The 25,923-nt window shown below is 35.5% G+C and overlaps 1 protein-coding gene across 1 annotated transcript in view; it reads left to right on the forward strand.

The window, feature by feature from the left end:
- LOC149799464 (transcription initiation factor TFIID subunit 6-like) overlaps positions 1-25,923 on the forward strand; it is a 53,511-nt gene that overhangs the window by 8,255 nt on the left and 19,333 nt on the right. The window contains exons 2-7 of the mRNA XM_089958822.1: positions 4,435-4,637; positions 7,804-7,890; positions 14,106-14,259; positions 19,278-19,504; positions 20,278-20,343; positions 23,436-23,513. Of these exons, the coding sequence (XP_089814948.1) occupies positions 4,479-4,637; positions 7,804-7,890; positions 14,106-14,259; positions 19,278-19,504; positions 20,278-20,343; positions 23,436-23,513 (771 nt within the window). The 5' untranslated portion in view covers positions 4,435-4,478. The remainder of the gene's footprint in view (positions 1-4,434; positions 4,638-7,803; positions 7,891-14,105; positions 14,260-19,277; positions 19,505-20,277; positions 20,344-23,435; positions 23,514-25,923) is intronic.

Raw genomic sequence — 25,923 nt, forward strand, 5'->3', positions numbered from 1 at the left:
TTCTTTAGTAAACTTTATTGTAACTAAATCCAAATGTGGTAAATCTTTTTAATTTGCAATCATCAAAAGAAGTAATATTATAATGAACTAATAGGATAGTGCTAATGTGTACCCTGACCTTGCATGAAATTATCATATACCATGCTGTACCTCACAACAATGATAGTATTTTGGCTTAGTACAAAAACAACAAGACTGTCATGGTTATGAACTGACTTTATTCAATGTTTCTTAATAAATTAATGAATGATCTTGTGTTATGGTTGAAAAGAAATCAAGAGTTTGAGTTTACTCCATTCTCCCCCTCCTTAGTCAGCTGATAAGAAGCATACTTGTCCCTGGTCACAGTGGAGCCTCGTTAATCTGGACACATTCGTTCCCAGTGAATATGTCCGGATTAACAAGTTTTCCGGATAATTGAATCATGCACAGTTTTTATTTTACGATATCATCACACCGTATGTATGTACATGTATATGCTAGCTTTAAATGTAATGTACTGTATATTCAATAATGGTTGAAATAAATTAATACATCTATTAATTTGTGTTTATTTCACATTATTATAACGTGCTTGTACGTACATATACAGTAAATAGAAGTTTAGACAATTAACACATCGAACACATCACACTATGTTCATGTACATGTATGTACTGTATATACATTTATTATGTCAATTTCCTGAAGAAGTCTGTAACCTTTGTTTGTTTCTTTGGCGGATCTATCTGCAATGATTACTGATAGTGGCCATAGATTGTCAAGAGCTTCACTATTGTGTTTTATGTCATCACTGGTGAAATTTGCTGACGTCTGCTCAAAATACGAAATTAATGTTGCTATACTGCCCTTGGCTTGGTTGATGGTAATGTCTTTTCCCTCGGGGTCAGTAGTGTCATCATCGTCTTCTTCATTATCATTGTCTGGAACCTCATCTTTAGATACCAGAGTCAAAATGTCTTCATCATCGAGTTGTTGCCCTGTCTCTTCCTTTTCGTCTATCCGTGCTTCTCCCTCATACAATTTGCGTTTGATGCCTCGCCGATTCTTGAAGCATTGTAGCCATCCACGAGAATAGGCAAAGTCACTGGTGCCGAGTTGGTCACCGAGTATCTTTGCCTTGGCAATGAGCATTTCATCATTGATGGCGGCGTGGTGGGCCGACATGTCTGAGAACCACATGAATACGGCATCATCAACTTGTTGATATTTGGCATGGCGAGCGCGGGTTAGGTCTGCTGAGTTGGCAGGTACGGACAACCATTTGTCCTTGTTTTTTATAATGTCCGCAACTGTCGACTTGCCAATGTCTAAGGAATAGTAAGCTATAATATGCTGGTGTATATCTTGAATTGTAACTTTTGGGTGATCTTCTTTGTGCTGGCAAATCTTTTTTATGCTGGCCGTTATCTCTACTCGTCTGCGCTTGTTTGATGGTGTCGCCATAATATATGTAAAAAGTACAACAAATACAAACTGTTATCTCCCAGTTAAATGCGTAATGGTAAACTAATAAAATGCAGTCATTTTTATAAGTCGTATTTTACAGTTGCTAGAGATTGACGTCCCCATTTTATTCGAAAATGAAGCCCTTTACTGTCCACAGCTTAAAAATGTCAACTGTATTTGCACAGCAAACAATAAACTGTGATTGTTACATACAATTGGTAAACAACAAAGAGGCTTAATGACACTTCTAATTTATTTACCATATGTTATATCAAAAAGCATGGACAATTTGATCCCAGTGTGTTTATTTAATTATTAACACCCCCGTCGGTGACTAGCTAAAACAGACATTGTTTATACAATCGCTGGTCACAATATGGTCACGCTACTTAGTTATTGATAGTGGCCATAGATTCTCAAGGGCTTCACTACTGTGTTTTATGTATTATTCTTCTGATTGTATTTTCACATATGATTTTTCGAATTTTCTTATTTTTGGACAGATTATTTCCGGATTATCAAGATAAGTTTTAATGTAATTTTACACTTTGGTCCCCTATTTTGATTTCCGGATCCAGAATGCGGATTTCTCGATTAACAGAGCAAATTAACATTTAGGAATTCTGTTCCCATTGAATTATGTCTGGATAGCGAGGTTTCCGGATAAACGGAGTCCGGATTAACGAGGCTGCACAGTATATATATATTTCTATGTGTGTGTGATGATGTTATTATGTGAGATGCTCATATGATACACCTTCCCTTGGTGGAAATATTTGAAACCATGTGAAAGGTGTGGTTGAAAGTGATGTTTTGTTTGCATGTTCATTCCTTGTACAGAGAAAGTCTTTGTGTATTGTAAGAATCATATCATTGATGAATGTTGAATATACATGTATATTTAAAAATGCTGAATTTGTGTGGGAAAAATTTATTTTTCATTGATTCCTTTTATGTTATTTTTTTAATTTGTATTCTTTGTGGTAGTACTCTGCAGGCCATAGTAAATAATTAAAAAAGCTGCAAAAAGAACAGGAAAATATGTTTTTGGCCTGTGCATATTAAAAATATTGCTATTTGAGCCAGTGTCCATTCTAACAGCTGATTCAATAAAAATGTTCCCATGATTTAATGCCATTTCTACCACCTATTTTGTTTTGGTAAAATGCATTAATCATCAAGGTTAAATATATAATTTTGTGTCATTTTTTCCCTTGACAGAGGAAGGTGGAAAGTTTGAAAAATACTTTTATGCTGATTAGTCAGTTTTGGCGATAATTTAATGCTTGCAAAAGGGGTATTTAGATTCAGATTGCTTCATGTAAGAAATGCTGATGTGAAAATCTGGTTGAATCTGTATTTTACCACCATGACTTGGTAGTTTCTATGGAAATCGCTCACTTTGTAGTAAAGGTAATTTGTTTACCTGTAGGTTCCATAGCATGAACAGTTCCAGCAGAAACTCACATCAGTGTGGCATAGAAACGATGTTAACCCTATTTTGCATCTGTGAACATGAAGTTTACTGGTTCATAGGGTCCCAAAGTGGCAGAGTGGTCTAAAGCACTCACCGTTATGGATCACTGCCATCTCACCTCTGTCTGTGTTGTTACGTGTTTAGGCTTGAATAAACAGTAACACAAGAAAGAGTGAAAACAACAAGCTTTGAAAAATATAATAATTTATTTCCTTGGAAAAATTCTGTAAAAATGAAAATATATGAAATTACGGTTTTAAGAATCAAAACCAAGAATAATCCATGAATAAAATTTTAGAAGTCCTAATGATTTCAAGTTCCAGTCCCAATGAAGAATCCAAGATGGAAGATGATGATGTATGCTGTAACCTGTAGTGTGTTGAAGTCTACAGTTCCTTGTAGAAACAAGAAATATCACTCTGGTTTTGGAAATCCAAATAAATTTTTATAAAAGATGTCTTCTTTCAAGAATTTCTTATGACCACACATATCTCCAGGAGAGAAAAAAATTAATCCTTTTGAATCCAAATAATTTGAAATAACTCCAAATGACACAACAGTTTCCAGTGTAATAGCCCAACTGTGATTATTTCTCTAAAACTTAGGTTATATCATATTCTAAAACGCAGTTTTGAAAATCCCCAAGTTGCGAAAATCGAAAAGGGGGGGGGTCACGTGATCATGTTTATATCACATACGCCTAACATCACCCTGACAAAAACCAAATATTTTACTCTAAGAAATAAAATAAAAAAGATTGTTTACATCTTAAATCACATAGTCCCATCATGACCTTGACAATAGAACTTATTTATGTGGCTGCTACTAATTTTGAATCAAGGTGATGATCTAGGTCAGCATTTGGTGTTTACGTAAGAATGATTCCTGTCAACTGGTTTTCTGGAAAAATATCTCCAGTGAATAAATTTACATTACAATAGCATGTAATGAAAAATATAAAATAATAAAACTGACAATTAATTAAATATATTTTGAATCAGATATAATTAGATCAAATATGCATAACAGTGGGTTTGAGTCTTGGGCATGACCATTGTGGATTGTTGAGAAATTTGCCAGTAGCTTTCAGTGGGTTAGTGTTTTTTTCCAGGTTCTTTCTCCACCAGTTATACTGGCTGCTATGTTTAGCCTATCTTGTGCTGAACAATGGAGTTAAACCCCATAACAATATCTACTGGTTCATAAAACTGCTTGTTTTTTTCAAAAATGTCTATAAATATATAGTTTTCATCGTTGATGCGGAACAATGCTAGCACAGCAGAAGCACACTGTTTCTATACCTTTGTGGTCACCATCAGTAGTGTATTCAACATTGATGATATTTTCAGGTTGTACGGTTCTGCCACTTTAAATACCATTACACCAAATCATTCAAAAGTGGATAGTGCATTGTGTAACCTTTTGAATTTGTTTTGAGATCGATTAGGCATGAAGAAAGGTTATCCTCAGTCATATTAATTTATTTTTTAAAATATTTATTTTAACAGAAGTACATGGATAGCTTGCAGGAGTAAACTTCAAGTCATGCAGCATGGCTGAAAAGCATGATAAGGAGGGTAAAATTAGTGCCAATCTTTCATCTGAATCCGTCCGTGTCATTGCTGAATCGATTGGCTTCCATGGTGTTCCTGATGATGCTAGCACTTACCTTGCTGAAGATTGCACATACAGATTAAAACTCATTGTTCAGGTAGGTAAGCAGTATTCCAAAATAATACACTAACCATCATTCTGTGGAAGGAAAATTGGAAATCTCAGAAACAGTGACGATTTCACAAGACAACCTTGCCATCTACATGGGAATCTAATGAATGGGAAGGGAGTACACCAGGTGTACTTACAGTTGTATGTGCAAGTGTATCTTTTTACCTGGGTTACATTTTGAGATTCATGCAGAATTTATATCAACATTCAATCCCTGTATTTATACATCTTAGTGTTATGTAGCCATCAATACTACTTGATTGTTTTCTGCATCCTTGCTAGTGGTGTAACGATTTTTATTGGTATAATGGTACATATTGGTATGCTAATGTATTATAATTTGTACATAATGTATTGCAATTTGTTTAGTACATATTCTTTATTGTCAGTTCATCTTACCGCTGTCCACGTGGGTTTGAGTTTTGGATGCTGTCCATGTGGGTTTGAGTTTTGGACTCTGCTAATGTGGGTACGTGAGAAAGCTTGCCAGTACCTTCCCATGGGTTGGTGGTTCTTCCCAGGGTTTTCCCTGATTCTACCTCCTCTAGTTATACCATGTGCAATGTATAGGATGTCATGTGCTGAAAACTCGTGATCTACCCACAAGAACTAAACCCTTGTCATTTAGTTATGTAGGTTGTGGAATTAACTTTGCTTGCTGCAGGTATTTCTTTTGTATTTTGAAAGATTGTGGTAAGCACTGGAATACACGCTTTAGTAATGGTTGGCATCGTGTCACTGTTGAATAATATAAATCAGATTTTATACTGAATAAACAGGCAAAGAGGACTGTTTGGATTCACTTTAACTTTAAACACAAGGCAGATGCTGAAATTAATCAATCGTTAGCTATATGCGATATATGTTTCTATATAGCATGAGTTTTTCTGGAGGGTTCACAGATAATCTTGCCACATACATGCATCTGCATCAACCTTCTGTGGAAGTTGATAATTATATGTCCTTACCAGGCATAACATGCTGTTTCATATGAAAAGCTCAATTTTGGACTCCCCCTCCCATGGAATCAACTTCATAGAACAGCAAATGGTGATGAATCTTCGACTCAGAATGATTTTCATCCTTAGAATCCAAGGCAGTTTTAATTTATTGCCTTTGGTTACAAAATGTTCAATTTTATTGCTGTCATTATAATTCCATTATGACCTTATACTCAAACATTTTATTTCACATGGTAAACTTAAAGGCTCAATCTTTACTATTTTATAAATATAGCAGTTAAGAAATATAAAAATATTTCACCAATAGTTTTCTGTATTTTGTCTTAAGTATATAAGTAAGATGTTTTATTATGATAGTAATTCAATCTTGATTATTAGATTACGTCGAGTTGTTAACATCAGAAAATTTGGTTGATAATGAGACTTGTAGCTTTGAGTCCTCACCTGATTCTCTGATGTTGATACGATCTAGCAATCGAGATCAAATGATATTTTTATTTACCCATCAGTTTTCCGATCATTTAATTAAAGTTCTCTAAGTAACTAAGAAAACAAATTAATATTTCAACCTTTTAAATATGGACTTTTTAAATTATAAATCCAGTTACCATATATACTTGCTTATAAGATAGGTCCAACTGCAAACTGTACTGACCCAGCTCTGTTGGCACATAATGCACCGGCAGATCTGAGCCTTAAGTAGAACAAACATATAGACCGTAATCTGCAGCCGCATTATGCTATGGCAGATCAGGATCTTGTCTTTTTGCAGTTTGACTCAACTTATAAGTGAGTATATAGGGTACATGTTAAGCGGCTGACATGTGGACAAATATCACAGTTTTATGAATGAAATGCATGTAGTTCCAGCCTTGATTGAGATTATGGTGATATATAATAAAACATCAGACTAGTTTTTCTATTTCAAGGAAACCTGGAGTACAAAATTTGATAGGTATATAATAAAAACAAATGTACGAGATTCAATGAAAAATCATACAATTACCTAAACACAATGCACATTGACAGCCTGAGGAAGATCGGTCATATTTTCACCCTACCCCTCATCAAAGAGTTATGAAGACTATCATTAAGTCCACAATACAGCAGTTTCGTGAAAGTAAATGATTTAAATCACCCAATTTATGTTGATTTTAATGCAACTAGTTTACATAGCATGAGCTACACAGAACATGTTTGTCATATAAGCTTAAATTTGGTTTTCGAACGGAATACAGCTTGAAGATTTGTCTTCAGGTTTTAGCAAGTCCGTCAGTTTGGTTTGGAGCTTGCTGACAAGACACAACATTCTACATTCCCAGGAACTGTGGCTGCATATTGAAATAGTATTTTTTTCCCAGTCATTGTAAAGAAAATGCTTATCCTACCAAAGTTAACTTCGTTTATTTTGAAGATATTTGGGTGTGCGTTGATAGACTGAGAGACAATATTGAACAAAAAACCCAAAGATACCCAGAATAATTGATTCTTGACACTTTGTGCAACAATCATGTGATTGTAAGAGTAATGGGTTTGAACTGTCCAGAAAAGGTAAAGCTGCAAAACTGTACTTGTCTTTATCACAGCGGAATGGATAGTGAACTGCAGAAAAAAAACTGAGTGGGAAAAGGGGGGTAACTACCACATGACCCCAAAAGATGAGGGAAATTGCTGTGACATAAACACAAAGAAATGAGGAAAATTACCACAAAAATGCTGGAAACAATCATATGACCAGTCTAAGTTATGCTTATGATTATGTCCACATAATTTTATTTACTTATTTTTTTAAGAAATGAGGTGTACATGAAAATTAAACGGTATAAAAATTTATAAACAAAAGATTTGATATATTATTATTTAATATGTAATTCTGTATTGTTATTTGTTATTATTTAATGTTATTATGTTATGTGTTTTTATTTTCTGTCATTGCTTTTTTATGTGTTATTGTTTAATGTGTTAGATGTTATGATGTTATTTCATATGTGTTATTATGTTTTATATTTTGTTCTTGTTATGTTATTTTGTGAGTGTTATTGTGTGTTATTATTTCATATGTATTATTTTGTAATTATGTTTTTAGAAAAAAGATAAACTGTTTATAATTATTTCTTTTTGATAAAATATATTGTGAATGAGAAATGAACCAAATATCAGTCTTGCTACACTGCTTCATTTATTTTCCAGGAGGCATTGAAATTTATGCAGCATGGAAAAAGGCAAAAGCTTTCGATGTCTGATTTTGATCAGGCATTAAGAGTACAGAACATTGAGGTAAACTAAAATGACAAATTGCAGTATTTTGATTGAAGAACTTTTATTGGTCATCCATTATGTTTGGAGGCTTAGGTTCTGTGTATGCTCTAATTTGTTTCAGTAAGTAACATGAGACTTTACAAGGCTTTGCATCAGATAGTTGTTAATTGTAAAGGTAATTTTAGCATAAGAATAAAGAAGTATATTCATTGCTTTTAAAAAGACATACCTTCTACTAAAAATAGGTTATACAGTTGGTGGAGCCTGTGTAGCAGTGATGGTTGTACCAGATGTACTCACTTATGAGTCAAGCCTATGTGCAATCTGCACTTGTACCATATGTGTTCACTTATGAGTCAAGTCTGCCTGCAAACTTCACAAATTCAGACAATGCAATGGCAGATCAGGGATTATGCAATTTGTTAGGAGATAAGTAATTTGTGATGGCAGATCAGGGTCTGTGTTGTTTGTTAGGATTAATCAGTATTATGTGATGACAGATCAAGGTCTGTGTTGTTTGTTAGGATTAATCAGTATTATGTGATGACAGATCAGGGTATATGTTGTTTGTTAGGATTAATCAGTATTATGTGATGACAGATCAAGGTCTGTGTTGTTTGTTAGGATTAATCAGTATTATGTGATGACAGATCAAGGTCTGTGTTGTTTGTTAGGATTAATCAGTATTGTGTGATGACAGATCAGGGTCTGTGTTGTTTGTTAGGATTAATCAGTATTATGTGATGACAGATCAGGGTATATGTTGTTTGTTAGGATTAATCAGTATTATGTGATGACAGATCAGAGTATATGTTGTTTGTTAGGATTAATCAGTATTATCTGATGACAGATCAGGGTATGTGTTGTTTGTTAGGATTAATCATTATTATGTGATGACAGATCAGGGTCTGTGTTTTTTGTTAGGATTAATCAGTATTATGTGATGACAGATCAGGGTCTCTGTTGTTTGTTAGAATTAATCAGTATTATGTGATGACAGATCAGGGTCTGTGTTGTTTGTTAGGATTAATCAGTATTATGTGATGACAGATCAGGGTATGTGTTGTTTGTTAGGATTAATCAGTATTATGTGTCGACAGATCATATTGTGTTGTTTGTTAAGATTAATCAGTAGTATGTGATGACAGATCAATTTCTGTGTTGTTTGTTAGGATTAATCTGTAGTATGTGATGACATATCAGGGTCTGTGTTGTTTGCAGCTGGACATGACGTATAAATAAATATATACAGCATGTTGTGGAGCTATAATAGAAGTGCAGTAGAGTTGTGGAATTTGATTTGTACACTTACCCTCTCAAAGTAAATATGGAGGGTCAGACACTGGAAACTGCAGCATGTGTTTTTTTGCATTGTATTTTTGATCATGATATTTTGAGTGATAAAAATCACTGAAACCCATCCCATGTCCCTGCGGAGTCCACTGAACAGCTTCATATTTTGGTTGAATGGTCTACATGCCATCATTTCTTCTGATATGTTACACAGTCATAATACATTTGGAATACAACTGCTTTGTCCTTCAGTCATAATACATTTGGAATACATCTGCTTTGTCCTTCAGTCATAATACATTTGGAATAATTTGCTATGTCCTTCAGTCATAATACATTTGGAACGCATTTACTAAGTCATACAAAATAATAAAAAAAATTTTGAGTACATCTTCTATGTTATGCACAGTCATAATATAAATATGTCCCACAATCATAATAAATTTTGAAAAGATCTACTAAGGCAAAGATCCTTTCTTTTGGCTTGTTGTAGCAAGAAAAAGTATTAAAATGTCATCTGCTTGCTGAGACATAAGTCAGAGTCAGAACCAGACAAATCCAGTCATTCATCATTTACTGCATTAAATCATTCATATTTAACGTGCCTTTAAGAAGAGCCCTTGCAAATGCCTTACACATTGTGTCTTTTCACCACTTTGAGAGATTGTTTGGACTTTTCTCTTTCGAATACATACCCCAATCACATTGCATTAAGAATATTAGCCTGCTACCTAGCCCTACTGAAAGACAAAAATCATCTTTTTCTGTTTCAGTAGTCAAAGGGCAATAACTCTTGCCCATTACCTTCTCTTGGTACCCTTCTCACCAAGATGAAGTATTCTCGATCTGTTTTGTTGCTATGCCTCTGGACTGCTCTGGTGGCCTAGTGGTTAGAGCGACCGCCTCGGATGCGGGAGGTTGTGTGTTCGATCTCCACCCGAGTCATACAAAAGTGGTACTAACAGCTGCCTCGCTTGGCACTCAGCATTAAGAGGTTAGTGTTAGGACTGGTCGGCCTGGTGTAAGGATAATGTGACTGGTTGGGACATCATGCTACATGTCTGCAGCATGATGCCCCAGTGCCAGATATCATTTAAACTGTTACACTGCAGACATCGTAGCGCTATGACTGAAAAATTGTTAAAGCTACGTTAAAAATTCAAATCACACACACACACTAAACCTCAGTCGTCATTGTATTTTGCATTTCATTTCTGATTGACTTTATCACACAATAAGTTTATTGGCACGATCATGGTTGCCTGCCACATGGTCTATAGTACGTTATAAACTCATTATAAATCTAGTCCAGCTGCGAAGTATACATACCTAGTTATGCCATTGCATAGTATTCTTACAGATGTTATGGGTCTGACCAGTTTGTAAGAAGTAACCAGTAGAATAAATACCATAGACCCTGATCTGCTGGTGCATTGGGCACTGTCCATCACCACATGAAGACCATGTTGCTGGCTATGGTGATAAGCAGTACCAGACATCAGCACCATATATCATATACTCAAGACATGGTCATTATAATCTTAGTCAGTGTCATCTATCACCAGAACTGGGTTTTCAGTGATGTGTCTTCCCAGTGAGTCAAGATAGACAGCTACAAACAGATTCCGACTTCCATTTTTGTCACTGATGCTCATGATAGCATCGTGGACCAGCACCAGGTAGGTCCATCAGAGTTCCTGGCTCTACTGCAACCAGTGCTGGCTGCAGTACAAATTCCAACTTGCAGTTCTGTCACTGATGACCCATGAAAGTATTATGGACTAGCACTTTCTCTTGTTCTGGCTCTGCCACAACCCAGTACTTCTCATTCCTACATACCTGGTTCCCATCTTGGACCTTCGATGACACTCAAGGTAAACACCTGGAGATTACCATGTCCCAATATTGATGGTTTTGCTCATCATCCAGGATTAGAAGCTTTAGTAGTTTCATTGATGCTGCCTTTGAAGAAGACTTTGGCATCCAGCTGTCACATTTAGAAACATATTCCCAGTCATCAATAGCTTTTTTTTGATCCATCTATGTTAAATGAAGAATCAACCTTGTGTGCATCTGTTGAAGAGGTTGTCTGGCATCTGTATCAAGAGTTTATGTGCTTTCTGCTGTGAACATGGCTAAGGAATTTCTGCATCTGTTGATTTTTAACTGCTTCATATTGGGACTTCATAACCCAAGCATCAATATACCTTTTTGGGGGAACAATGACTCCCATCAAACTTAAACCAGCATTACAGAAAACACACCAATGCTGGTTTTCTTTGTTGAACTCCCAGCTGTCTGCAGACACACCATGGGCTTGGAATGTTAAAACCTTCCTCTGTGCAGAAATCCTCTTCTGACATGTAAGAGCTGGTTCACATTACTATAGCACTTAGATCCATGTTGACCAAAATTTGGTGGGGGTTGAAGCCATATGCGAATACATTCAGTCCTTTCAACTCTTCTCCTGTAATCTGCTATATAATGCCAGTTTCTGGCATATAAAGTGCCATTACACTCAGAACAGTTTGTTTTGTTCCTTCCCGTTCTTTTATGGTAGTTTGTATAACATCAATTTTGTGCCATTATTCAGAATGTTTCATTTTGCTTGGTTGTGTTTTCTTGATGATGTACTGTGTTGTTTGGTTTTGTTTTCTTTTTTCTTCAAATTAGATTCCAGCAACATTTGTGTTTACTTGCAAACTATTATTGGCAGTGTTTCTATGAACCTTTTGTGTGTGCCTTGACTTTAAATGACAATGATTTCAAGCCCATCTTGAAGGCTATTTGGAATCAAATTTCATTAAATTCATCATTTTAATGAAAAATAAAAATGTGTCCTTCGTGTTTTTAAAGATAAAAAATCCATCACAACAAATTGTGAGACATGAGAATAGAGCCATGCGGTGTGATAAACAATGATCTGATTATTGCCGTGTGGAAACTATTTTTGAAAAGGAAAAGAGCCAAAACCAGTTTGGATGAAAATTAATAGAATACACAGAGCTGTGTACTGCAGATAGTGTTATATAACTGTACATAGACATGTTTTCTAATGCTTTTAAAAGATTTTATCATTCTTCTGGCTTCCACATGGAATTTTTATTTGCTGAGGTAAGTGTCACAATTATTTAAATAAAATATAAAAAATTACCCCTTATTGCCTAATTTCCCTGTTTGGCAATGGGCATATCTGGTTCATCAGGAGACCAAAACAGTCAGGCACTGAAGTTCAGATTGAAGATGTTGAGATGGGTTCCTATTGCCATTTGGAATGAGATGTTGCAGTCAGGATAGACATCCAAGATGCATACCTTCACATTTCCATTCACAGGTTTTCGCATATATTCGTTAGGTTTATATATAGACACCATGTACTACCTTTCAATCCAGATTTCCACCTAAGGGGGGTGTTCCCAAGAAATAAGGACAGAGTCACGTCTCACTTTAGAACTGTCTCTGCATCCATGTCATTGAACTGCTTTGATGATATTCTACAGAAGCATCAAGTGAGCAGTCTTTTGTACCAAGACATGGAATCCCTTGTTTCACTTCAGCTTTGTCTTGGATTCCTTGTCAACAAGGACAGTTATCTCTAATCAAGATCAAGGGCTACCATTGCATGATTTAAGATGCATTTCACAACCATAGAAAGGAGGACATATGTCAGAACAAAGATCTCTTCTGACTGTAAGGCCAGTTATGTTTTGTCTTGGTCAAAGGCCTTGGCCTTAATCCATAATGGAAAATACAATGTATTTTTACATGAATGAACAAGATTTTTTGCAATTCCTCTCTTTGTATATTGGGGACATTCCTTTTAATTGGCACCATTTAGCCATTAATTTGCCAAGGTGCCATTAAATGCTAACACATATACACATGCACACATACACACAGAGAAAACAAAGTCAGTGAGATCTATGCCTTATTGGTGCGATGAACCAAAGAGGGAGATCTTGCTTATCTTTTACCATTCAGAGAAAAATGGGCATGCTTTTGCTCAGGCTTTATAATCTGATGGGTCATCCACTCAGCCAACAAGGAACTGACCCAAACCCAAACAAATTTCTTATGCATTTGGGCTCAAGGAAGTTAAGATTACTGCCACCATCAAAGCATTTTAGCTCAACTGATCATTTTTAGATTGGAGGTCAGAGATGACATTCACCAGCTTTTACCTCACAGACATTTCATTGCAAAGAGCTAACTTTTGAGACTATGTCAGCAGCACAACATGCAGCTTCTTTCACTTCATACCTATGCTCTTAAAAATATTATGATTGGGTAAGGTATTTGAAGAACCCAATTTTTGGAATAAAATGTTTCTTCCATACTACTTATCTGATTATAATATTGGCATTCCCTTCTAAGCTCTCCCAATAGTCAATTCCTGGAAGAGCAAGCACACCTACACCAGTAATAAATGACAATTTACCAAATTGGGCACCACATCCTCTATCCAAGGGGAGATAACTTTTGCTAGGATTCTCTGTTGGCAAGCAGAGGACAAGTACTTTTGTTGCTAAAGCAAGCCAAATAACATGGTTGATGTCTTTTCACAGGGAAGGGCTGGATTATAAGGTAGTGAATGTTGTAAAATATTAGGATCAAGTAAGTAGGACACATTTTCCTTTAAAAATGGTTTCATAATATTATTGGTGATATCTTTGCCATTTTTGTGTAAAAAGCATGCGAAACAAATCTAGGAGTTAAAAATGAGTTTGGAAATTTAGCAGTGATGGAAATTTGATTGAAATATTTCCTTGTTAAAGACTTAACAAATATTACAAAATCTTGAAAACTGGTCCTGAGCATAGTAGACATTTAATGTAATCATACTTTGCCAAATTTCATGCTGCTGATTTTCATAAAATCTTAAAAAGAATTAGTTTGTACAAAATATTTAAGATTTTGGGGTTATTTGCTCTCATATTCAGCCTCTGTATGGGTTTCATTCTCCTGACTTGATCCCCTTTCGGTATGCCAGTGGTGGTGGCAGGGAGCTTCACTTTGTGGAGGACAAGGAACTAGATCTTCAGGAGGTCATCAACTCCACACTGCCAAGGGTTCCACTGGATGTCACACTCAAAGGTATGTTTGACTAATATCACTGTCTTGGGAATTTTCATTGTATTATCACTCAATAAAATGAAATTTGGTTTCATACAACAACAACAATAATAATAATAATAATAATGTGGACTTATTACAGCAATTATTCTTTATAAGCTCTAAATGCATTACAATAATAGATAACACAAAAACATATACAATGACATACAAAAACATGCACCATGAAATTATAAAATAAAATGAAGGTGTTAGGTTTGGTTGGATGTCATGCATTAGTTTGTTCTTTTTATCATATGGAGGTTTCTCTTAGTAGCAAACAGAGATGGAGGGTTATGGACTGATACAGTGAGATGGCATATGATGCAGAGGTGCAAGAATATTATCATGAGCTCTATTTAGATTCCAGTCTAAAATGTGACAATGTTTATGGGTGGGTTCGCTAACTGACTGTTTGAAGTTATACAATATAACATTAACTGTTTGTGGTTATACAGCAACATTAACCATATGACCTAAATGTTGCTAGTAATAGATTAGTTTTGCAGATTCTGACATTCCATGGCTGAGAGTTTAAGAACCTGAAAAAGCAGATGTAAAAATAATTGACAGAACTGATTTTACTGCAACATAAGATGGCTATTAAAAAAGAAACAAACAATACTGCTCTTTGATTTCCAAGGATAGACTCAGTGTCAATGCATCAGCTCAATGACCTGTCATGTGACCAGTTCCATCTTATTATTTTGAGTCAGAGGCATTAACAGGGGAGATAAAACTATCCAATTAAATAAATATTACCTGGGTTGCAGTTTGATAAGGATTTATGGATTATGTCTGATTGATCACATGGGACCAACACAAGTTGCAATTTTTGCCCAACCAAAAGAGCAGTGGTACATGTGAGTCACTATACCAATGAAGATTTTACAAAAAATATTAAACAGACATATCAAACTAATAGATTAGGTTAGATTCTTTCTTTTAAACATAAAGCAATAACAGGTATGGGATCAGATAGGGATTGTCCTTGCATGTATATAAATGCATAATCTTCAATAATTGTGCTGACTTTGCTTTGGGTGATGTTCATCCCATCAGCTGAACAGAATAATGCAGTAAGTCAGGGTTCGTTTAAACATTTCCTTCTGCTTTTACCTATTCTCCAAACGTTATCATCATCAAGTAATGTATTTGATGGAAACCAGAAATTTGAATGTAAATATGTTACTGTCAATCCCACCCATGATTTCTCCCAAATGTGAGAGCTACATTAAAAATTAATCACACACTCCCCCAAATGCTAGCAGCTTATTATTGGTTTCACTAAAGCTTCAACTAGTAACATTCAAGATGCAGGTGTTGAATATATAGATATTTCCAAGATACAGTTGGTGTATATATAGGATACATCCAAGATACAGGAGTTGGAGATAAAGATGCATCCAAGATACATTTTGTGGATATATTGATACATCCAAGATACATTTTGTGGATATATAGATACATCCAAGATACAGATGGTGGAGATAAAGATGCATCCAAGATACATTTTGTGGATAAATAGATACATCCAAGACACAGATGGTGGAGATAAAGATGCATCCAAGATACATTTTGTGGATATATTGATACATCCAAGATACATTTTGTGGATATATTGATACATCCAAGATACAGGTGGTAGGTATGCAGATGGAAAGATGTTATTCATCTTTCAGGAAGGGCTGGATTCAGATGTAGCAGAGAATATTTTCCTAATGTTAATGTCATTTGAGGTTTTAAACAGAATTGGTAACTTTATTTGAGAATTTTCATTGATCTTTTGCACTTTATGACCAATTTTCTTAGAGGAAGTCGCATACAGTATTGTTGATACTTGCAATTTGTACATTTTTCATATATATTTATAAAAGTGTAATTTTTGATTTCGTTAACATTATCATTTGTTGCTCTCTTTCATCGTTAATTCTTGTATACATTACTGATTAAATGTGCCAAGTGAGAGATGTGTAAAGTCAGCGAGGACAATCGTGACATATGCTTTGCCTGTACAAAATACAAATCAACATTGCCTTGCAGTATTCGCAGTTCGTAGTCAGAATAAATATGATCTATGGTGTGCAGAAAGAACTGAAAGGTAGAAGGACAGGTTTTGTCAAAGTCTGGAATCAACATCCTGAGTCTGTATCCAAACACCTCTATTGCTATATTAGAGGTGGGGCCCCGAGCGGCTGAGTGGTCTAAAGCGCTCTTCGTTACGGATCGCTGCCATCTCACCTCTGTCTGCGGCGGTTCGAGTCAAAGATTCAGCCAATGTGGGCATGTGAGAAAGCTTGCCAGTAACTTCTCGTGGGTCGGTGGTTCTTTCCGGGGTTTTCCGGGTTCTACCTCCACCATTAATACTGGCCGCCATGTATAGCCTATCGTGCTGAAAAATGGCGTTAAACCCCACAACAACAACAAAAAAGCTATATTAGAGGCAGATATTGTGATGGCAGATACCTTTCCTAAGAGTTTTCAAAAGATGCCATCAGGTACTGTCATATTTGGACAGCTGTAAATGGAGAACCAATGGATTAGTCAATGCTTTACATGGGCCGAGCATTGCTTGAGTCACAAATTCAGGAAACCTGTTCAGGAGAATCTTCACAATTATTCCTGAGAGTTTCTATTCCTCAGTTACATCTTTCAAGTGCATGCTGGAATTGATGTGAGCTTTTTCTCCCAGTTTATGGCTACCCAATAAGGAGCCAAGTCAATCATTGGGCTAGAATTCCATCTCTCATGGCAGAAATGTAACTTGTCAGTTACCCAACTGCCAGTTCAGTTGTTAGATCAAGTGCATGTTTTCATATCAGAGGAATAATAGTGTTGCTCACAGGGATGATGGCACTTCTTCATTGGTGCTGAAATTCAGATACTGAAGCAACGCTTGATGAGAATGTTACCCACAGTTAGTTCAGGGAGAGCTCTAATGCCTCAATAATCTGACAGTGGAGCACATGGAGTTTAATGTTAATGTTGCAATCAGGACTTGCCAACATCTGAGTGCCCACTGCCATTGTCTTATGAGACCAAGTCCTGTGTATTCATTGAGGATGAGAATGAACAGCCCTTGTTTTGTCTTATCCCACAGTTAGTGACAATTAATACAATTTCTGGTTGTTTACTGGACAAAATCAAAGACCCAGGGAATTATATGGCTCTTTTTTCAGAAACAAAACCCAATACTAGTATATTTTTTATCATGCTAGTACCAAGCACATGAGGCACATACAATGTGGACGCTCTGAGTTTTGATAAGAACATTGCAATGATAGATATATCATCCCCAGTTATATAAGATTGATTGGCTTATTTTTCATGTATTACACTGTGAGCATGCATTGGAGTCTATAGCCTGCTTTGCCAAGGTGAATTATACAGCAGCATGTCATTCTATAGCCAGAATCCCTTGCAGTTTCTTGCAACCTTGATCTTGTGTGATGAGATCCCTTTTCCACTTGTCATCACGGTATCATTCTTTGGGTCATTGCTTATTGTCTTTTAGATCGTCTCTGTTGTTCAGTGGGATATAGAAGTTGTTCTAATGCAGGCACAGCAAAGGTGGCCTTCTGGCTTTTCATATAAATCTTTGTGAAATTTCATTTCTGGAAAAATCAGCATTAAAGAGAAGTAACTATTGCAATTTTGGAGAATTCTGTGGTGTTACTCTTCATCCACATCCAGGAGGGGACCATATTGCCAGATCTTTATGTCCAGGTCTAAAACTAATGTCCTACTAGCACACGGTTATGGTTCCAGCCAATGTGGGTATGTGAGAAAGCTTGCCAGTAGCTTATCGTGGGTCGGTGGTTCTTTCCGGCGTTTTACCGGGTTCTTCCTCCACCATTAATACTGGCCGCCATGTATAGCCTATCGCGTGCTGAAAAATGGCGTTAAACCCCACAACAACAACAACAACAACAATGGTTATGGTTCAGATCAGACACATTCCCAGTAGGCTCAGTGTTCTAACCAACTCATTTTCAAGAGGGCCAGACTCATTACACATATTGGTCCCATTATCCTTTGATCTTTCATATGATTTGTGAACTGTGGAACCACAAACTGTTCACTGTTGTCTCTCCAGTTTTGAATTCAGAGGCTTCAGTCAAATAAGGGGCCAAATCTGCAACATTATATTAGATGATACTAGTGGGTTTTTGCACAAGAATTTGTTTGAAAATTAAATGGTTGCTAAAAAAAGCTACCATTCCACACCAAATGTGAAGTATTATCATCAAGGTATGCCTTGAATTGATTGTTAAAGAACAAATGCACAAAAGTCGAGCATGCAGTCACACCTTACTCTCTAAGCTAAATGCAAAGGAATGTCTGACTGTGTGGCATGGCAGCTAGAAGATGGCCACATAATTTATTCTGGGTGTGGTATCCTGTTTGCTAAAGGGTCAATTTGTGACTCATGTCCTTATGATACTCAGAGCTAGTCCAGTTACTAGCTTTCCCTATGTTACTTGGAGTTAGTCCAGTTACTAGTTTTCCCTATGTTATGTGGAGCTAGTCCAGTTACTAGTTTTCTCTTTGTTCCATGGAGTTAGTCCAGTTACTAGTTTTCCCTATGTTATGTGGAGCTAGTCCAGTTACTAGTTTTCTCTTTGTTCCATGGAGTTAGTCCAGTTACTAGTTTTCCCTATGTTCCTTGGAGTTAGTCCAGTTACTAGTTTTCCCTATGTTTCTTGGAGCTAGTCCAGTTACAAGTTTTCCCTATGTTACTTGGAGTTAGTCCAGTTAAAAGTTTTCCCAATGTTACTTGGAGCTTGTCCAGTTACCAGTTTTCCCTATGTTACTTGATTTAGTCCAGTTACTAGTTTTCACTTTGAAGCACAGAGTTGTCCAGTTACTGGTTTTCCCTATAATACTCTGATCTAGTCCAGTTACCAGATTTCCTATGATGCTTGTAGCTAGTTCAGTTATCATTTTTCCCTATGACTTTGGAAACTTAAATTTTATTTGTTTCTTTATTGTTTCCATAGCACATTGGTTATGTATTGAGGGTGAGCAGCCAGCCATTCCGGAAAACCCACCGCCAGCCAGCAAAGAACAGCAGAAGTCAGAAATTCTGGACCCTACTGTCAAATCTGCAATAGACAAGAGCAAGAAGCCAGGCAAACTGGGAGATGGTGGGAAAGCAAGACTCAGGCACAAAGGAGGGCTTGAATTGGTGAAGATGAAGGAATTGTCAAACCATGAGTTGTCCATGGTAAGAATAGGCAGTAACTATGAGAAAAAAGTATAAAGTGCTCATAAATGCTTGTAGCTTCATAATTGGTCTTGATTAACCAGTGATTAAAGAAGACAATAATAATGATAATAATAATAATAATAATAATAATAATAATAATAATAATGGCAACAAAAAACAAACAATAATAATAATTGGTCAAGTATATGGGATGGTTTATTTCCATTTTTTACTAATAGAATGATAATTCAATGGTTTTGTTGCAAATCATAGATTTAATTTTGTGTTTCCTAAATTTAAAATAAAATCTTTGAATGATATTACAATCATTAACTTTGTAGGTATTTTTTTTATGGTTCATATAATCAAAATTTGCCATGTTTTGTGAGCCTTGGATTAACCATGTACAGTGATGAGTCTTTTGAGGAATTTATCTGTCCACAGAATCACACTTTACCTGGGTTTGGGAGTCATGTTTGGGAGCCTTTGATTCATTCTGTACAGTCATGAATCATTTGAGGGATTTTTTTCCTTCCATCAGACCAAATGTGCCATGGTTTGTGACCCTTTGGTTCAATCTGTAGAGTCATGAATCTTGGTAAACTGGTGAGTTTTCAGGTGTATTTTTATCTTGGAGTAGCAATAATTTAAAATAGATTTGATAAGTCAAATTGACTGTAGCATGAAAGCTTATTTAGAAGAACATTAAAGATGTTAACTTTATATTTCAAACTTCTTATATGTTGTATTTATAATGTTCAGTGTAATTAAAACATCAATTTTCTTTTCAGGAACAGCAGTTATATTACAAGGAAATCACAGAGGCATGTGTCGGATCAGAGGAAGGTCGCAGATCTGTAAGTCGCTTTGACTAACACATTATATCCTGACTGTGAAGTAAGGCAAGACATATTTTATGACACGTTAGACAGAATCATGCTTTCAGAAATACTAAGATAATGTATCTTAAAATACATTATTTGAACATTCATTTTGTTGAAGTTATTTAAAGCTACTAATTTAAATTTTAAAAATGTTTTATACAGTATATAATCACTTCTACGTTGGATCTAACTGCTGAATGTATAGATCTGGATTTGCCATCATGCAGTGGACCAGCAGATATGAGTCTATATAGTGTGTTAGAATTAATCAGTAGAACAAACAACATGGACCCAGATCTGCAAGCACATTAAAGGCAGATCTCTTTTGTTTGCAATCACATCTTGCAGAAAAGAAAAATTTGTTCATTGTGTCTGAATAATTGTTTATAGAATCTTGCTAGGTATAGTCATTGACTTTGATCACTTCACCAAACTCGGTATTGCGGATTATGGTAGGGTTCTAATTGTAATATATGAATGCCATTTTTGCACAGTAGATAGCTTTTCTTGACAAGTCGTACAATAAAATGACATTTAAAAATTTGTCTATGGAATACTGTAAATGACATTTAAATAATCAGTCTATGGAATACTTTAAGTGACATTTAAATAATTTGTCTATGGAATACTGTAAAATAACATTTAAATAATACGTGAAAGGAATACTGGAAAATAACATTTTAATAATCTGTCAATGGAATACTGGAAAATAATATTTAAATAATCCGTCAATGGAATACTGGAAAATAATATTTAAATAATCTGTCTATGTAATACTGTAAATGACATTTAAATAATCAGTCTACAGAATACTGTAAAATAACATTTAAATAATTGGTCTGTGGAATACTTTAAATGACATTTTAATAATCAGTCTATGGAATACTGTAAATGACATTTATATAATCTGTTTATAGAATACTGTAAAATAACATTTAAATGATCAGTTTATGGAATATTGTAAATGACATTTAAATAATCTGCCTGGAATACTTTAAATGACATTTAAATAATCAGTCTATGGAATACTGTAAATGACATTTATATAATCTGTTTATGGAATACTGTAAAATAACATTTAAATAATCGGTCTGTGGAATACTTTAAATGACATTTAAATAATCAGTCTATGGAATAATGTTGTTGTATGGTTTAACGCCATTTTTCAGCACACGATAGGCTATACATGACGGCCAGTATTAATGGTGGAGGAAGAACATGGGAAATCCCTGGAAAGAACCACCGACCCTCGAGAAGCTACTGGCAAGCTTTCTCACATACCCACCTTGGCCGAATCTGAGACTCTAACCCACACAGATGTGAGATGGCAGCAATCCATAACGGAGAGCGCTTTAGACCACTCGGCCACTCGGGGCCCCATGGAATACTGTAAAATGACATTTAAATAATCCATGTATAGCACACTGTAAATAATATTTAAATAGTCAGTGTATGGAATATTGTAAATGACATTTAAATAATCGGTCTACGGAATACTGTAACTGACATATAAATAATCAGTCTATGGAATACTGTAAATGACATTGAAATAATCATGTCTATAGAATGCTGTAAAATGACATTTAAATAATCAGTCTATGGAATACTGTAAATGACATTTAAATAATCTGTCTTTGGAATACTGTAAATGACATTTAAATAATCAGGTCTATGGAATGCTGTAAAATGACATTTGAATAATCAGTCTATGGAATACTGTAAATGACATTAAAATAATCATGTCTATGGAATGCTGTAAAATGACATTGAAATAATCATGTCTATGGAATACTGTAAATGACATTGAAATAATCATGTCTATGGAATACTGTAAAATGACAATGAAATAATCAGTCTATGGAATACTGTAAATGACATTAAAATAATCAGTGTATGGAATACTGTAAATGACATTTAAATAATACATCTTTAGAATACATGAAATCCGACTTTTAATATCTTTAATTTTTCCACATAAGTCAAAATCATGTTCCTGGTAGGTGAAAACATTTCAGTACATTAAAGCAATAATTTTCCATAAATTCATTTCAGAAAGTCGGGGGAAAGTGCTGTAGTGCTTTTCATAACATAATTTCTCCAACACAAAAAAAACCGGACTGTTTCTGGATTACATTCATCTTTAAAGTCTGTAGATCAATAGGGATACAGAGTAAACCACCTGGTAATCAAAGTGGCACATTTTACACCTACCCCATAATTAACAGTCATCATAATTGTAAAGGTTCTTCCTTAACCCAAGTACAAGCCATCCACAAAGATTGGTCCAGGTGCATGATGATGTACTTTTGTCATTATGTAGAAATCATTTTTCTTCTTTCAGTTGCAGTGACTTTGACCTTTTGACCCTGAAATCAGTATAGTTTTTTTCTTACCTTAAGTACAACCATACACATTATTTGGTAATTGTTGTTGTTGTTGTTGTTGTAGGGTTTAACGCCATTTTTCAGCAAAAGATAGGCTATACTTGGCGAGCAAAATAAATGGTGGAATAAGAACCTGGGAAATCCCCAGAAAAAACCACCGACCCACGAGAAGCTACTGGCAAGCTTTCTCATGTACTCAAACTGGCCAAGCCCAAGACTCAAATCCATGCAGACCGAGGTGAGATGGCAGTGATTCATAACGGTGAGTGCTTTAGACCACTCGGCCACTTGGGGCTCCATTTGCTAATTGTAGATGGTGGAGTTAAAATTATTGTGTGAAAATCAATTTGGTATGGAACAGGCAACATCAGAACATTATATTCCTCTCCTTATGGTGGGCATATTAAAAAGTCCCACATTAAAGCTATCCCACACATGCACAATACAAAAATAATACCTGTTCTACTTCTCCTGCGCCTGCCACTCAAATTTAAGAAGAGACATGTTTAGTAGCCAACACGCAGCTTACAATTTTCTCAATTGTTTCAAGGTAAACTATTGTAGCCATCTGCTTTTATAAGACATTTTTGTTTACATTCTTAAATCAATCAAGCCATGTACAAGATGAGACCACTGTGTGAAAAATGCTGATTTTCTTTTATTTATTTTTCCTTTCCATAGGAAGCCTTACAGAGTCTTTCTACTGACCCAGGACTTCATCAGATGTTACCTAGATTCAGCACATTTATTTTTGAGGGGGTATGTAACGAGAAATCGTACACATTCATATCTTTGTTAGAGCAATACAAAATTTAAATCTTATTTAAAGAGTGCTGGTCATGATGTTCCATATATATACAGGTCCTTAGACAATAGCTGACTTTTTGGTTGCAGGACCCTCTCAACAGAGTTCACCGCTTAAGACCAAGAATGTATACTTAAGAATGATGAAAATCATTCATCATACATGTATCAAAATCTATGTAAGTAGTATAAGATGTGCATTTCATTTTAAATTGGGTACAATGCAAAGTGTATGTGTGTGTGTGTGATCTGGATTTTTAACTTGGCTTTTTAAAAAATCAGTCATATCACTACTATTTCTTGGTGTGGTTGTTTATAGTGATGTCTTGCATTGGGGCATCATGCCGCAGACATATAGCATCATGTCCCACTCAGTCACATTATCTTGACACTAGGATGACCATTCCTAATACTAACTTCTTAATGCTCAGCACCAAATGAGGCAGCAGTTAGTACCCTTTTTTTAATTAGTCATTGGTATGACTTGGCCAGGGTTCGAACCCACATCCAAGGTGGATGCTCTAGCCACTTAGGCCAACAGAGCATTCTAAGTGCAGTTAGAATGATGCAAGTAAAGGAGTATTGAGTCATTTCTAGTCTGGTTTACATGTTTTAAAGTATGCCATATGGATTTTTAAACAGTTTGTTTTCTTTCATCCAGGCATGATATTTTTATGTCATTAAATTTATGCAAATTTATTAACTGTAGCATTTTCACAGGTAAGCTACTTTTCTGAATTAGTGGTCGACATTATTGACTTATTCAGTGAAAATTGTTATCAAAAATTCATTTTACTGATTGATAAGATAGTATATCCCCTATGATTAGCATATGCTGCCAATTGGGTATGGGCTTGTAATTGGGCAAATACAGCTTTAATAAATATATTTGCCAGAATTGTGGCCAAAATTGGGGGTGGGTCTTGCATAGCTGCCAACCCTCAAGAATTTGGCGTGAATTTCACGACTTTTTCAGAGATTCAGATTCTCACCACAAGGCAAAAATTCGCGAATTCTCCAATTCTCAATTATTTTTAATCTTTAATAAAATAACAGATTTCCCGTTAAGCACTAAATTCACAGTTGCCAAAACCGTCCGGTACTGCTGGTCGCAATATTAGTAGAGCTACAGCCGATTAGTACAGTTGGCCAGGTAACAAGCATTTTAGCCTATTTTAATCTATATGAATAAGAGTAGTTTTACAAATGCTTTTGAGAGAAACTAGGGCCTAAACCAGAATTTTGCTCTGCACATGCGTCACCAACACTGATTTGACTTACCGTTCAGCATCACATGTAAGATCTTGAAATTGTCTTCACCACCAAGGAAAAAGAAATGTATTGCTCAAAAAGTGAAGTTTAATTTGGAATGTTTTCAAAAATTGGCCCTGCATTCTGCCATTAAACATTGATATACATCATGCTTTTTGCACACAGTGTGCCACAAATTGTAGTATTGGGCATGGTGGCAGAGATGATGTGAGGAAGCACATCGGTTGCAAAAAAACACGTAGAAGTCGAGAAAATTAAGAATTCCCAGATTTCAGCTCTGAAATATTTTAAGCCATCAGCAGAAGACCTGCATGCTACTAACACTGGAGCATTATTTATCGGTGGAAGACCTGCAAGCTACCAACACTGAAGCATTATTTGTGAATTTCCTTGTTGAACACAATCTGCCTTTATCAGCCAGAGACCATGCAAAACATTTGTTCCAACAAATGTTCCCAGACTTGAAAATCACTTCCAAATTTTCCTGTGGAAGAACCAAAAGTGCTGCAGCTCCTGTGCATTCTTTACAGCAGCAGTGACAGCGAAAGTGTATTTTCTCTAGTGAGGAATAATAAGACAGACTTTAGGTCCTCCTTAGCTGCAGAATATTTGTCACCAATTTTAGTCACCAAGATCAACCAGCAGGCAAAAAGTCAGAACTGTTTAGAAAACAATTGTACGATCAAGCAGTTGAGGAAGTTCGAGTCTGCCACAGTATCATGTCTTGATAAATAACCACAAGAACAAGTGAAGTTTATGAATACCATAATAAATAGAAATGCAGATATATTTCTGCAGATATGTAGTGTTTTAGTTTTATATTGCGATCTTGATATAGTGTAGTATTGACGGTCAGAGTGGATGGAGTTATTGTCATGGTATTTTTCACTAATTCATGTCCAAATTCACAACTTTTTATCCCTTTTTTTTACTAATTGTGAGCCTGTTCTTGTCATCGAGCATGGGCTTATCATTGGATAAATACTGTAATATCTCAAAGGTTTAATGCTCATTACTATTTTTGGTTTTAATTTCCTCCATGCTTATGGTATTGTGTCCATTCCCTTTTACCAAATATAGTTTGTATCCCTAA

Source organism: Sinohyriopsis cumingii, chromosome 5 (genome assembly GCF_028554795.1).
Source record: "Sinohyriopsis cumingii isolate HCF-2022 chromosome 5, ASM2855479v2, whole genome shotgun sequence".
Lineage (NCBI taxonomy): Eukaryota > Metazoa > Mollusca > Bivalvia > Unionida > Unionidae > Sinohyriopsis > Sinohyriopsis cumingii.